The 14934-nt window shown below is 67.3% G+C and overlaps 1 protein-coding gene across 2 annotated transcripts; it reads right to left on the reverse strand.

The window, feature by feature from the left end:
- Positions 1–398: 398 nt before the first annotated feature.
- PLXNA3 (plexin A3) lies at positions 399–14680 on the reverse strand. Of its 2 annotated transcripts, none has more exons than XM_032397520.1 (33): positions 14592–14680; positions 12163–12786; positions 11292–11831; positions 10683–10865; positions 9659–9787; positions 9488–9588; positions 9050–9173; positions 8776–8932; positions 8597–8696; positions 8308–8422; positions 7936–8136; positions 7756–7852; positions 7480–7670; positions 7254–7399; positions 7062–7182; positions 6823–6959; positions 6539–6709; positions 6174–6267; positions 5848–6087; positions 5628–5771; positions 5314–5548; positions 5079–5221; positions 4745–5001; positions 4573–4639; positions 4305–4451; positions 4057–4216; positions 3797–3900; positions 3509–3605; positions 3138–3328; positions 2665–2834; positions 2111–2323; positions 1758–1908; positions 399–562 (listed from the first exon to the last, which is right to left on the reverse strand). In XM_032397520.1, exons 2-33 carry the CDS (start codon positions 12757–12759, stop codon positions 467–469), a joined length of 5619 nt encoding a protein of 1872 aa, XP_032253411.1. In that variant the 5' UTR covers positions 12760–12786; positions 14592–14680; the 3' UTR covers positions 399–466. The 2 variants fall into 2 exon arrangements, with proteins under 2 accessions (XP_032253411.1, XP_032253412.1); XM_032397521.1 differs by lacking the exon at positions 14592–14680 and adding an exon at positions 14326–14557.
- Positions 14681–14934: the final 254 nt, after the last annotated feature.

Genomic DNA, 14934 nt, shown 5'->3' on the forward strand with positions numbered 1-14934 from the left:
ATAAATTAAATAAATAGGTGCTTGGGGGTATAAATAGCAAGGAGGGCGGGGGCTGCCACCACGCCTGGGCAGGGGGGCAGGGGGTAGGAGGGCAGGGGGGCAGGGGGGCGGGGGGGCAGGAGGGAGGGCAGGGGGGCAGGGGGACGGGGGGGCAGGAGGGCAGGGGGGGCAGGGGGGCAGGAGGGAGGGCAGGAGGGCAGGGGGGAGGGCAGGGGGCAGGGGGGCAGGAGGGAGGGCAGGAGGGCAGGGGTATTGCTGCTGCCGGGGTCAGGGGCTTGGTCCTGTCACCCCTGCCCCCACGCAGGGCCCAGAGGAAGGCACTAATGAATGGGGCCCAGGTGTGCCGGGGGCATATCGGCCCGGTGACCCCCCCGGCCCCCGCCCCCCTGCCCCCCGGATCCGGGGCTCAGCCCAGAGGACAGCTCAGGACTGAGACGCCCCCTCCTCCTCACCGGTTCCGCCACCCTTAGGGGTTGCTGGACACGAGGCTGATGATCTGTTCCAGTTTCTGTCGCAACTTATGCTTCCGACAAGAGGCATCTCGCTCCAGAGCGCTGAGAACCTGGGGGAGGAGGGTCCCCCCCGGGCTGGCGAGGAGGGGCCGGTGCCTTCGGGGCAGAGCCCTCCTCCCCAGCCGGAGCTCTTCCCTCCCTCGCGCCTCGGCGCACCCCTTCCTGTCTGGCCGCCCCCCCACCCCCGGGCACGTGCGGGGAGGAGCCGTCATCCCTCCCCTGGGAACACGGGGGTGGGGTGGGGTGGGGGGGGCAGCTTCTCCTCCACCCTGAAGCCCCTCCCGCTGCAGAACTTCGCTCCCTCCTCTCTGGGGCCAGAGGGAAGCCCCTCCCGAGAGCGGCCCGGACTGGCTGTCCCCGAGGTCCCCATCCCCTCCGAACCCCCGCCACCCGCACCCACCCCGAACCTCTCTTGTGCAGGTCTCCAGGAGCCCGTTGCCAAGCGCAGCGAGCCTGCTGGGACCTCCCCCCCCGTGACCGTCAGCAGCCCCCGGCGGGGTGCATCACCCCCTCCTCCCTGACCACCCCTCCCCGGGTGTGTGCGTGTGTGCGCGCGTGGGCACGGCTCATTCCCGTACCGGGAGGTCACCGTGCACCTGCACTCTCGGGGTCCCTCCCGGACCCCTGGCCGCCCCTCCTCAGTCTCCGCTGCCGGCTCCCTCTCTTCTCTGCCACCTCCGAGTGTCCCAGGGCCCCAGGGCTCGGTGCGTGGGCCGCCGCTCTCGGCCGCCCTCGGTGAGCTCGTGCAGGCTCAGGGCTTTCAGGGCCGTGTCCTGGCTCACAGGTTCTTATTTCCAGCAATAATACATCCTCAAGTCCATACCTCCATGTTCCCAACCTCCTGAGGCTGGAGTCACAAATGCCATGGGCCCTATAAGGCACTAGCCCTGCCTACCTTCTGGCCTCACCCCTCTGGGCCCCACCCCCCCAATCTCCCCCAATCCAGCCCCCCCCAGCCCATCCCTTCCCTGGGCATTTACTTTTGCCCAACCAGAACTTTGTTCTCTGGCCCGTGGCTTCTCTCCTAGGTCCCTCATATCCCAACATCTCCAGAAAGTATCACCTGTGCTAGCCTGGCAGCTGCTTAGGCGAGGCATCATGAGCAATCTCAAGAGATAGGCCCTATGCCTCCTCTGTCCCCTCCGGCACCCTGGAGCACCCTTCGCCCTCACTGAGCCCCCTGCCTTTGCCGCCGAGTGCATGGTCAGGGCCTAACAACCGGGGGCCTGTGGGACTGGCACGCACCTCCTGGCGGTACTTGGTGACATAGAAGTAGAGCTCACTGAGCGCGCTTGAGATGTTGAAGTCACTGGCGTGGAGACGGGACTGCTCCACCAGGTAGGCATCCATGTCCTGGTCGCTAATGGACGCCATCTTTGCAATGTCCCGGTAGTACCTGTTGGAACTCTGAGTCGGTCATAAAGGCAGGTGCCACCAAAACCCCTGCCCCGGCTCTCAGGCCATTCTCTGGGCCTTTTTCCTAAAGCTGACACGGCCAGGGTGGGCGGGGGGACGGGGTGGAGGAAAGCAGGCTCCCTGGGCTGCACACCTGGCTTCCCGCCCCCCAACCCAGCGTGGGGCAGCAGGGCAGGGCCCACCTCTCCACCCAGCTCTTGTAGTTGGGGATGTCCTTGGCATAGAGCAGCTTGTTGGACGGCGAGTCCTTGCCCAGGCGATGCTCAGACGTGGAGCAGGAGTCCATGAAAGTCTGGGCCACCACTGACAGGCAGGCGTCCGTGATGCTGCTCTTGTGGATGTCGAACACAAACTGTGGGTTCTTGATCACGTTCACCCAGAAGCGCAGGGGCAGACTGGACAGAGGAACGGGCACCTGAGGCTCCCCCCTGCTCCCTTCTCTGCTCCCCGTCCGGCCTGTGCACATCTCGCCCAAAGACAGCCGGGGTGACATACTGAGCTTAATGGTATTTTCTTTAACTTTCTGCCAGCCTTCATGTAGGGAGAAATACGAGTCCTCACCGCATCTGTGCTGCATGGCGGCCCCGCGACCAGCGTCCCACACGCCCAGCAGAGCCCATGTCCGGACACACGCTCGCCCCCAGCCCCCCCCACTCGGTGGCCATGGTGCAGCCCCCATCCGTTGCCCTCCGCGCGCGGCCCCCTCCGTGCACCCGGCCCCAGCACCAGGCGGTACCAGTTGCTCTTCCAGGTGTGGCGTACGTCGGGGTCACTGATCTGGCGCTGGTCGGCCTGCTCGTCCAGGAAGTCAAACATGTACTTGATGGCCAGGGGCAGGGCTGATCCCCGGTGGGCCGTGCTGAACACAGTCTCAAAGAGGTCGTCCACGAACTTCTGCAGCGTGCCCTGTGGGGGCTCGGCAAGAGCACAGGCCGTGAGGGGGCCAGGCCGGGACGGCCCCGCAGCACGACAGGGGGACGGGGGATAGGCAATGGGCAGGGCTTCCCTGCAGGGACCTCGCCCACCACAGGCCCAGCGTCAGCCTCAGCCTCAGGCTGGGAGTTCCTGAAGCAAAGGCCTTGAGAAAGGCCCGCTGGATGTGAACGATCCCGCGGCCTCCCCCCACGGCAGGCCAGGCCCACCACAGGGCCCAGGCCAGGCTAGAAGGTGTCTGTGCTGAGGCCAGAGTGGCTCAGGGCAGCCGCACACCTTGGTGGCCAGCAGTCGCGTCAGGTAGATCTCTGAGACCATCTTGCTGCCACGGTCCCCCTCACGGTGGTCGGCGTGGTCGTGGTTCTTCACCAGGTGCCACAGCTTGGTGCCAGTGTCCTGGTCGGGCGTGATCATGGGCGCCCGAGAACGGAGGCTGTCGGGGCTGCTGGTCGTGCGCAGCAAGCTCTCTGGGGCCGAGGACAGGTGTGCCCCTCAGGCCATCACCCCGGCTCTTGCCCCGCTCTGTTCCAGGAGCCCAGCAGGCCGGGGGGGGGGCCTGCCTGCTCGCACCGGCCCACCCCCACCTCTAGGCTCTACGGGACCGGAGGCCTCCCCGGGGCAGAGGCCACCACACTGAAGGCACCTACCGTAGCGGCTGAGGGAGCGAGTGAAGGTGAAGGAGTTGGCCATGTTGTAGGCGGACACTTGTTTGGGCACCAGGGCCACCAAGGAGCCATCTGTCACCTGGAAACCCCGGAGGCAGAGGGCAGCAGTGCAAGAGGGGGCCGAGGAGCCGAGGGGCCGGAGCCACCGCCAACCCCGACCCTGAGGAGGGACCGTGAACGCAGGGGCAAAGCGCCCCGGCTCCTGTGTCCTCAGGGCAGGGCCGTGGCTCCTCGGTGGCCCTGGGGGTGAGGAGGCCCCCAGCCCCTCACCTGGTAGTGGGCCAGTGAGTTGACCCTCTTCCAGTCACACTCGATCTTGGTGGTGACATCTTCATCCTGGAGGATGATGCGGGCCATGCGGCCCTGACGCCATTCTGCAGGCCACAGACAGCCGTTGAGGTCCTGCTCGGAGCCCCCCAGTCCCTGGACCCGCTCCCCTCAGAGGACAGAGCCCAAGTGGGGGTGTGAATGCCAGCCAATGTAATGTGGCCACAGGGTGGGGGCCAGGAGGAAAGGAAAGGGCAGGTCACCTAGGTCCATGTCCTCAGCTTTGGGGCGCTGGGAGTATGGGATGCCCTTGTACACAGCATCCAGCAGCTTATCTTTGGCTTGGGTGATGCTGTCACAGTTGAGAACCTTCACTGGGACCTGAGCGCTGCCCTCGCCCTCCGGGAACACACAGTGCAGGGTCTGAGGGTGAGGGCGAGGACAAGGTGGGGCCTGAGTGAGGCTTCTTCCCCTCGTGCCCAAAGCCCTGTCCACGCGGCCCCCAGCTCACCAGCGTCTTATAGTCAATCTGCTGCCGAATGAGCTTGTCCTCACTCAGGGAGTAGCGTGCCTCGCCCGTGATGGCGTCAATGGGGCCCTTCTCCATCTGCTGCTTGATGGCGCAGTAGAGCAAGAAAAGCGGCTCCCCGGCACACTCCTGCGGCCAGGGTCGGGCACATGGCTTGCCGCCTGCCGGACAGTTAGCTGCTTCTCGCTCCCCCATCACGTCCGGCCACCCGCCTGCCCGCCGCCCGCCCCCCCCCCCCCCCCCAGCGCACCTTCAGAAACTTGTGCAGCAGGAACGTGAACCAGTTGGTAAGCATCTTCTCAGCCACCGACTCGGTCCTAGGGCATAAGGGGTGCTGGGCCAGCGGGCAGAGGGCGGCCCAGGCAGGACCTGCTCTGGCAGGGGTGGGGCTGGCAGAGGGCGGGGCTGGGGCCTCGTAGTACCTGCGCAGCAGCAGCTTCGGGTGGTTCTTGCTCTCCAGGTTTTTCTCTATGAGGTCCGCCAGCAGTTGCTTGAGCAGCCCCGTGGCGTAATCGAGGCGGCTCTGCAGGACCACCATGGTGAGCGAGGCCACGGTGCCCCGGTCTCGCATGGAGAAGCTGCTCTGGGCCTCCAGCGTGTGGATGAAGGTGAGCACGAAGGCGCGGCTGTGGAGCAGCTGCCCAAAGAGGCGCAGGGCCTTCTCGACATTGGGGGGGGTCTGGGAGGGACAGGGAGTCTCAGAGAGCGGGGTGGCCCGGAGGGGATGAGGAGTGGGCAGGCGAGGCAGGGACTCACATCCAGCTCCTTGAGCACCGGGTGGGCCTCGATGCCCGGGAAGAGCACGCGCACGGCGTAGGTCCGGTAGTCCAGGAACGGGATCTGCACGCCGTCCATGTGATTGGTCAGCTCATTGATGTCTGTCTGCAGCTCAGCAAAGGCTGTGGAGGGGGGGGAGGGAGAGTGAGCGGAGCAGGGAAGAGCCCACCCCCCCCCACCCCCCCGCCCTACAGCACACCCCCGGTCCAGGCACCTTCCTTGCATTCCAGAGCCACGCGGGACTCCAAGTTGTCCATCTGCAGCTGAAGCCGCTTGAGCGTGCGGTCGGCATCCTGGGTCTTGCGCTTATAGGCCACCAGCACGGCGGTGATGGCCAGCAGTAAGAGGCCACCGCCTGCCGCCAGGCCCACCACGGCCGGCAGGGTCAGCGCCCGCTCAGCCGTGATGTGCAGGGTACCCAGCCAGAACTCCAGGCCGCCCACCAGCACCTGCGGGGACAAGCCCGCCCTGAGCTCGCAGCCCCGCCCACCGCGCTCGCCCCTGGCGGCCTCCCCACCCCCCACACACCATGACAGGCTGCCGGCCCGTCTGGCTGGGTGAGTCACACAGCAGCTGCGTGTCGGAGACCGTGAGGGCGCATGGCTGGCCCCCGATCAGCACCGTGTAGTTGAGGCGGGAGCTGCCAGCCGCTGCGGGGATCAGATTCTTGCCCTGTGGGTGGAGGACACGGTCACAGCCGGGGCTCCCCACCCCCCTGCCTCTCCCTGTCCCTGTGCCCCACCCATACCTTCAGCACCACGTGGGAGCCAGGTTTGACATCCAGGACACCAGAGGGCCCAAGTGGCTCAAAGCTGGGGTCAGGGTAGTAGGTAAAGGAGGACCGGTTGAGGGAGCGGGCCGTCTGCACATGATCCAGCACGAAGCCGAACTCGTCGGGGTGTTCACCCTGGGCCTGGGGCTGGGGCCGTCCCAGGAAGATGCCGGGGGCCTTACATAGCATGGCGGTGTCGTTGATCACCTGGCACGTCTGTGGGGACAAAGGAGGGCAGCCTGGCACGTGAGGCCTCAGGGGGCAGGGGCAGGGGGCGGGGCGACGGCAGCTGGTGTGCTCACATTGGTGGTCTCGATGCCTCGGTACTTGGCCCGGACCCGGGGCTCCTGGACTGTCAGTAGGTGGGTCCCGCTCACAGTGATGGCAGTGCTTCCACTGGGGGCAGTGGGGGAGGGGCCTCAGGCTCCCTCCCCCACTGCCCCCGGCCTGGCCCTGGAGAGCTATCCAGGCTGCTGGGGAGCCCAGGGCCTCCTGGGCCTGGGGGCACCAGGTGAATGCCAGGGGCTGTGTTGTTGGGAGGACACTGCCCCCTGTGCCTATGAGGGCTCGGGCTCACAGGATGTGTAACTTGATGCCCAAGGCTCCAGTCACCAGGCAAGGCCCCAGGCTTTGCTGGCCAGGCTCCCCATTTTTCCTAGGGTCTTACTTGATTATGCTCCAGGTGGGCTCAAGGCGAGTGACAGTGGGGTCCTGGGTGTAGGTGTAGAAGACTCCAGGACTGGAGATGTTGGCGCGGTCGATGGCCAGGGTGATGGGGGCCTGGCTGGGGCCCAGGGTCGATACGGGTGAGATACACACAATTGCCTCAGCATCTCTCCTACGTTGGCAAGCAGGGAGGGCGCTCAGGGCAGGCAGCCCAGGGCCATGACCCACGTGCCCTTGGGGCCCCGTATGCAGCGCCCAGGCTGAGGCTGACAGGGCCCTGCCCACCTCACAAACTGGCACTCGCCGTCCCTCACAGTCACGGTGACCCTGCTGCCGGCGTCCAGAGAGCTCCCGGAGATGGTGAGCCGTGTGCCCCCGGACGCCGGGCCCCGACTGGGACTCACGCGGTCAAATGCTGGCGTCTGTGCAAGAAGCAGCCTTGAGGGGAGGGAGGAGGCAGCCGGGGGGGGGGGGGGGGGGGCTCCAGAGGGGGGGGGGGGGGAAAGGGCAGGCAGCCCACGCACCACAAAGCTGTAGAGCTGCTCGGACTGCGTGCGGAAGTCAGCGGAACAGTCGCCCACACAGAGCTCCGCAGGCCCTGGCGGCGGGCTGGGCACCAGCGACTCCTCCATCTCACACACGATCCTAGGGGTCCCAGAAGGTCAGGGCCCGCGGCGGAGGGCCCAGGGCCCCGGCACCCGCACAGCCGCACTCACCTCTCGGCGCTGACGTACTCGGAGGGGATGGAGTTGCAGCGCACGCCCGCGACCCGCAGGCCCACCTCTCGGTAGCTGAGGCCCAGGTTCTCGCCCACGATGGTGACCCGGGTGCCTCCCTCCTTGGGCCCCATGAGGGGGTGGATCTGCAGAGCAGGAGGAGAGGCGACAGGGTGAGCCCAGGCTCGCGTCGGGTGCCCGACCGACCGAAGGGGGGGGGGCCCACCTGGGCAATGCGGGGGTGGCTGCAGCGGGTGCCCTTCTGGCTCGGGTGCATCCAGTTGGTCTTGGGGGCTGGGCAGTGCGCCCGCAGCTGGCACCTGTGCTCCGAGACGCACCAGCCACAGTTGAAGCGAGGGTCAGCCTTGAGGCAGAGGCCGCAGCTGGGCCGCTGCGCCCAGCACTTATACAGGAGCGCTGCGGGCAGAGGGCACCGCTGGGGGGGCAGCTCACGGCCACGGCGCCCCAGGAGGCGGGCTCCTCGGCCCCACCCGCCCCTCACCTCGGAAGGTGGCAGGCTTGTCGATGGGGAAGTCCCCATCCCAGACCACAGAGAAGTCCAGCTCGGCGTCGCCGGACTCGTCGCCTTCATAGGAGTACTGGGAGAGAGGGAGCCGCGTGAGCCCAGAGCGCGCGCAGCCCGCACAGCCCGCGCAGCCCGCGCAGCCCCGGGGGCGCGCACCGAGGCGTTCTGGCACTGCACGCTGCTGCTGTTGAAGCGCACGGCCGGCACCCGCTGCTGGCGCCCCTGCACCCGGACCACGCACTCGTAGTTCTTCTGGCCCGACTGCGGCTGCGGCAGGTTCTTGGCCCGCAGGGTCAGAGGCTGCATGACGCCCACTGGGATCAAGAGGTCCCCGCCGGGCAGGATCTCAGGGCAGCCCTGCGGGGAGAAGGCCCATCAGCCAAACACGCGCGGCGGCGGCGGCCCCGGGGCCCAGCTGGGCTAGGCCCGAACCGAAGAGGCTCCGAGAAACCCAGGAGAGCAAAGGCAGAGAAGCCAGGGGCCAGCCCACGGGGAGCCCAGCCCCCCCGCGCCCGGCACCCGCCTCACCTCAGGGCTGTGGACCCTGCCCTCCTGGAAGGAGCACTCGTGGGGGTGGCTGGTACACACGTGGCGGTACTTACACCAGTGGCAGGGGTAAGGGCTGCCGACGCAGGACATGCACCTGGTGGGGAGACGCTTCAGAGGTCGCAGAGGACCGGGCCTGCCCCTCCGACCACCCTCCTAGAGGCCGTGCGGGAAACGGAAGGAAGGGGGCGCGAGGGCCCGCCTGAGGCCCGCACGACACAGCAAGGGACGAAGAGATGCGGGGACGGACGTCAGAAAGGCCAGGACTCACGACTGGAGCGCGCTGCAGTTGTAGAAGACGAAGTCCACCCCGGCGAACTTCACCCCCGTCTCCCTGGAGAGCAGCTGCAGCCGCACGGTGCGCGTGGCCCCTGCAGCGAGCCCAGGGGTGGCCGTGAGCAAGCCCGGGCCGGCCAGTGCCCCCAGCCCGGAGAGCCCCAGCCCACTGACCATGCCCCCGGGTGAGAGCCCGGAGCTCCTGGAGGGAGGGCGAGGGGCAGTGCAGCTCCCCGGAGGGCAGCACGACGGCCGCGCTCTCCGTCACCTCCTCAAAGGCACAGCTCACACCAGCGCTGAGGTCCGGCACGTTGCGCATGGCCACCGTCAGCTGGGGGAGGCAGAGGAGTCAGAGCAGGAGGGGACCCCCCCCCGCCGCCGCCCCCGCCTCACCCCGCGCCCGCGCGCACGCACAGGCCCGCACAGCCGCACCCACCACGCCACTCACCTGCACACCGGCCGAGGTCACCGAAACATTGTTGGGCCGGACCCGCACCTGGACACATTTGCTCAGTTCCTCAGCGAAGCCGTGTGGGGCTGAGGCACCCGGGCAGGCCCCTTGGCGGCAGCATCTGCGTGGGATCAGGCCACAGCCCGTTACGCAGCTGCCCCGGAGGGCCCGGGCCAGGGGAGCCGTGGAGGCCTGCAGGGAAGAGGGGCCAGCCGGCCCGGCCCACAGTGCCAGGCAACAGTGTGCTTTGGCCTCGTCCCCTGCGGCCCAAGGGGCGTCCCTGGGGATAGAGGTTCTGCTCGTTAGTTGGATGAAGTAGAAGGGGACGGAGGATGAGGCCACGAGGGCGTGAGCGGGAGAAACGGGCGTGTGGGCAATCAACAGCAGGCCCGGCTGGCCCCTCCGCGGAGCAGGGCCCCCCACGGCCGTCCTCACCTGTGCTGCAGCACACACCAACCACAGTGGGGGTCCCCCGAGCCAAGGCAGGCCGCGCAGCTCACGTACTGCTCGCACGTCTCCACCGGGAGCTGGCTCACCTGGGGACAGCCGCGTCAGTACCCGCCCTGCCCCCACCCCGCCGCCCGCCGCCGCCCGCCTCGGGCCCACCTGCTTCTCACTCAGGAGGTAGATGTGCCGGTGGTCAGGGCTGAAGAGCAGGTCTCGGAGTATGGGGCTGCCATCCACCACAGGCACGGTCTCGTAGAGGTGTGCGTACTGGGAGCCATCGACTCGGACCTGGGCCCCGAGACAAGCCAGCCTGATGCCATAGCGGCCCCGCACGCACGCAGGACATCCTCTTATCAAGCTGAAGCCAGGGCCTGGCCGGGCTCGGCGCTCACCTGCCCGCCCCACCCCCCAGGCCGCCACAGGCAGAGGAAGGAGGGTTCAAAGGCCATCCCTGGAAGCCACTGGGGGTGACTCAACCAGTCCAAAAGGCCTCCAAGAACTAGAGATGCAGAGATTCATGGTGTCTAGGCCGGGAGGAGATGGGGCGGGGGGGAGAACTCTGGGGGGAGGGCGTTTTGGGGGGCTGCCACCGTCCCAGCACAAGAGCGTGGTGACGCTTGCACAGCTCGCAAACTTACTGAGAAGTACACCTTAGAGGGAGGCACGGTGTGGTTTGGGAATGACGCCTCCCCGACGCGGTTACAGATGCGAATGAGGGCCCAGGAGAGGAGCAGACCAGGCCCCCCAAAACTCAGCAGGCTCTCTTTACAGACCTCCTGGGGGCAGCCCGTGGTGGTCATCCTGACTCCTATCCCTTCAGAGCACACTGCGGCTCCCAGAGTCCATCTACCCCTGTCCCACTACCCCCGTCCCGGAATGGAAGCAGCCCCAGTGCCCACGAGGGGACAAGAGGGCACGAGGGAGGGGGGCGTTACACCCACATTTCTTCCTCGTTCATTCAGCAGAGGACTTGGCAGTGACGGCTCAGCCGGGGCCCTGCTCTCCTAGCAGGGAGGCCCTGAGACGGGCCTGGGCTCCGTCACACGAGCCAGCCGTTCGGGCCACAGCGGGCACTACTGTTGGTGAGGGTGGAGCGCGACCAGGTTCCTAGGGCCCAGCCTGGGAAGTCCGCCTTCCCCCAGGGGCCGTGCCCTGTCCGAGGCCTCAGAGCCCCTCATCCTACCTTCTTCAGAGTGCCAGTCCGAGTGCCGACGAAGACCACAGAGTGCTGGCGGTAGGTGTAGGCGGCCACACTGGCCATGCCGTCGCTGCTGTCAGCCAGCAGGGGCAGCCCCTCGATCACGTGCAGGCCCCCCAGGGGCTGGTTCAACACCAGCCCGCAGAAGTTCCCATTTATCTGCATGGGCTGGTGAAACAGGAGGGGGGCAGTGAGAGTCAGAGCTTGGGGGCACAAGACCCCATATTCTGGAAGGAAGCAGGATCTGGAACCGGCTCCCCACCAGCCAAGCCCAACTGCTGGCCTTGGGACCACCCCCACCCCCACCAGGAAGTCAGGGGCTGAGGAGGACGAGGAGGACGAGGCAGCAGGTGGCCCCAGGCACACCTCCGAGGCCTGCACGATGGGGCTGCCCAGGAGATGGAGCACGGAGCAGCCGGCTAGGGCAGGCACAGGGGGAGAAAGGGTATCCCACGAACAGAGGGCAGCCGTCAACAGCAAGAAGGCAGGCCCGGGGAGGCAGAGGGGAGCAGAGGTAGGGAGCGCCTAGGCCAGCCTGCGATGGACGGCACGGCAGCGCGCGGGGGCCCGGCCGGGAGCGGGGGCAGCGCTCACGGTGTTGATGCAAGGCAGCTCCTTGTTGAGCAGCCAGGGCAGGGCCAGCGTGCCCTCCCCGCGGTAGCAGGACTGGATGCGGCGCCGGATGTGGGCATTGATGTTGCTGAGGGTGAAGAGGCAGAGGACGGTCTGCCGTGGCGGGCTGGCGCGGTTCTTCTGGCCCTGAGAGAAGACGGTGAAGAGGACGTCCTCGTCGGGCGGCACGCCCAGGGCCTGGGCCAGCAGCAGGCCGGGCTTGGCCAGGTGGGCACTCTGCACCAGGCGGTATTCGACGCCTCGCCAGGAGCAGCCGATGGGGAACTCCACATACGAGTAGAACTCCGAGTCCCCGGCGCACATGCGCACGATCTTGGACGTGAAGAATTTCTCGCCCGCCGCGTCCAGCAGCGTCTGCTGGGTGTCCAGCTGCAGCGTCAGGAAGTACACGAAGGAGGCGCTCACAAAGCCGTAGATGTAGTAGATGTCAAAGGCGGGGTACAAGGACAGCGTGTCTGAGGGGATCTTGATTTGCGAGGAGACAAACTCGTCCTGGTACACCTGGGGAGCAGGTTGAGGGGAGCGTGGGACGAGGCTCCCACAGCCCCACTTCAGGCCCCCCCGCCGCCCCGGGCTTCCGTCATGCCCCCACCCTGCCCATATGGTCCTAGGAGCCCAGGCCAGAAAGGCCACAGAGGGCAGGGCGAGCAGCCCCATCCTGTGCCCTAGCCCGGCCTCCCGGCCTCAGCCACTCGTCTCCTCTCGGGTCAGGACAGGGTGAAGGCAAGGAGGGCAACGGGAGCCGGCTCTCGAGAGGGCTGAGAGGACACACCAGGGGAAGAGGGCCTGGCCGCTGGCCCGAGAAGGTGAACCGGCGAGTGGGCTCACCCACCAGACTGAACATGTCGGCACTGTCCTCGTCGCTGATGAGCTTGCGGGAGCTGAGGGTGGGGAAGTACTCGGACTTGCCATCCACAGCGGTGCCCACGAACAGCTTGCTGGGCCCCTGCCCCTGCTCCACAATGACGCCGGCCATGGAGTCAGGCTCCTGAGCCCCTGACAGGTAGTGCTCCTTGCGGTGGTGGGGCTCACCCAGCTTGAAGAGGTCGTCCAGGCGCAGGAACTGGCAGATGCCCTGCCAGATGCTGCCACAGGCCACCAGGCGGCGGGCCGCGTAGTCTATGAGCAGCAGCTTGTTCACGTTGTCTACAGGTGCCAGGCGGTGGGCACACACTCGCATGCTGGGGGGTGGGTAGCAGCGAGCATTGTCCTCGACGGGCCCCGTGACGTGGGCCCGCAGCTCGGTCAGGTTGGGGGCCAGCTTGAAGATGCGGTTCACTGCACCCACAAACACCTCCCCAGTCACCCGGTGCACGGCCAGGTGCGTGAGCGTAGTGTCTGTCACCAAGAAGGCCGGGAAGGGCCTGCTGCTGCCCACGGCCCCCGCCAGGGCAGGGAGGACCAGCAGGAGGAGGCAGACAGCGGGCATGGCCAGCAGCTGCGCCCGGGCACAGGCCTGAGGGGAGAAAGCAAGTGCGAATCAGAGGCCCTGGCCCAGGCTGCCGGCCTTCCTCCTGCCCCACCTGGCCTAGGGCCCCCAGCGGGCTGAGCCCCGTGCCACAGACGGTGGAGGCCACTCAGCCACCCCCAGACCAGAGTCGCAGATGGTGACCGTGGCCTCCACCAGGGCGCATGAGTGAGCACCGGCACAGGCAGGCTGGAGGGCCATCAATCATCCCCCAAGCCCTGCTGGAAAGGAGCCAGGAGGCCTCCCCTCAACTGGGCCACACCCAAGAGGGGACAGCAGAGCCAGATGCTGGGAAAGGCAAGGCGGGAGGCCCTCCCAGAATGAGATCCCAAACACCGGATCCCGGAGCTGAGGGTGGCCAGCCACATACAAGAGGGACTGTAGGCAAGCCCCAGGCCACACAGACACCCCACGCCCAAGTCGGGGGATGGGGAAAGGCAGAGAGTGAACAATCACAAGTGTGTGTGTTGGGGAGGGGGGAGGACTCCACTCCAGAGTGGCACTGCCACCAGGAGACCCAGGTCAGACGTCGGAGGCATTAAGGTCTGAGAATGGACCCGGCGCCATCACATCCCCAGTCCTGGCCCCAGCTGCCTCCTCGCCCCGAGGGCCTCCCTCAGCTAGCTGTCCAGGAGCCTGCTGTCTGGCCTACCCACTGCAACACAAAGCCGAGTTGTGCCTGCCCCCACAGCCACGCGCCAAGACAGACATAAGTCAGGCTCTGCTCGGGCACAGCCAGACAGATGGTCCAGGCAGCCCTGTGCAGCTCTCCCTCCAAATCCAGAGGTTAGCTGGGGAAGGGGAGGTGTGTGGGGGGCACAAGGAGCCCAATGGAAAGGAAGCAATGTCCCCAAATACAGCAAGGCCTCGGGGAGACGGGGCGGGGGCCGTAGGGACAGTGCCCAGCTTGGCCAGGTCTTCGCCCCCAGGCCACACCCAGGTTCCCGGCCAGCTCCAGGCCGCAAAGCAGTGTCTCTGTACCCCAGCCCCAAGGGGGACACAAGGTACCCAGCTTGGGGAGAGCAGGGAACCAAAGTAAGAAGGCATATAAGATAGAAAGGAAAAAATGCATTTGCTAGAACAAGGAACAGGCCCTGCTTGAAATAGCAGAGTTTCAGCTCAGACTGATCATCTCTCTGGGGCTCTTTTGTCAGGTCTGCATCCTGGACCCCTAATGCAACAGCCAGAGAAGAAAGGGAGGCAGAAGAGAAGGGGGGGGGCACATCCCACCCTAACCTCCTCCACACCCCGCAGGAATACAAGCCTAGGAATGGAGACGGAGACGGGTTGGGAGAGAGACCTGGAAAGGCAGGATGCGCAACCCAAGCCCCCATCCCAACCTCCACCTGTAAGTGGGAGCCGCAAGCATCACAGGCACACCCAGCTGCCAGCAGAGAGCCCGACGAAAGGGACAGTCCCTCACAGAGATGCGCCTCCAGCGCCCCACTCCCCAATGCCCCCCACCGTGCGGATGGCCTGGCTCGCCCTGCTCCCACCAGGGGCACCGCTCGGCCGACCCACGAGTACCTAGTGGATGGAGACGCCGCAGCAGTCCTTGGAGGGGCCGCTCCTCAGCCACAAAGGGTCCCCATAGGGCAGGGGAGCTGGGCTCAGACCGGCGGTCCTTGCTGGCGCTGGGCACGAAGGACCAGTCGGGCCGGCGCCCGAGATGCAACACAGAGGCAGGGCCCGACCCCCTCAAGGCCGAGCCCGATCCCCGAGCTGGCCGAGCCCCGGGCCGCCGAGCCGGCTGGCTCCGCACGGCCGGCGGGCTATGGAGGCCACCTACCTACCTGTCCCTCCGCTGCCGCTGGCTCCGGGTGGCCGCCTGCCAGCCACGTGGACGCGCCCCCGAGCCCCACACCGGCCCCACTCGCGCGGCCCCGCCGCCGCGCCCCGTGCGCGCCCTCGCCGCGCCCACACACTGGGCAGGCCCGCGGCCGCCGGGGCCTTTTAAACCCGGACCGTACCACCGCGCCGGGCGGGGGCGCCCAGGGAGAGCCGGGTGGCCGGGCGCGCGGGCGGGGGCCGCTCCCGCCCCGGGGCCGCATGGAGGCCAGCGCGCCGCCCCGAACCCCAGGAGCCACCTGGGTCCCCGCCCAGCGAGCGGACCCCCCCCCCCCCCCCCCCCCAAGG

Source organism: Phoca vitulina, unplaced genomic scaffold (assembly GCF_004348235.1).
Source record: "Phoca vitulina isolate PV1807 unplaced genomic scaffold, GSC_HSeal_1.0 scaffold99, whole genome shotgun sequence".
In the NCBI taxonomy this organism is placed as follows: Eukaryota; Metazoa; Chordata; class Mammalia; order Carnivora; family Phocidae; genus Phoca; species Phoca vitulina.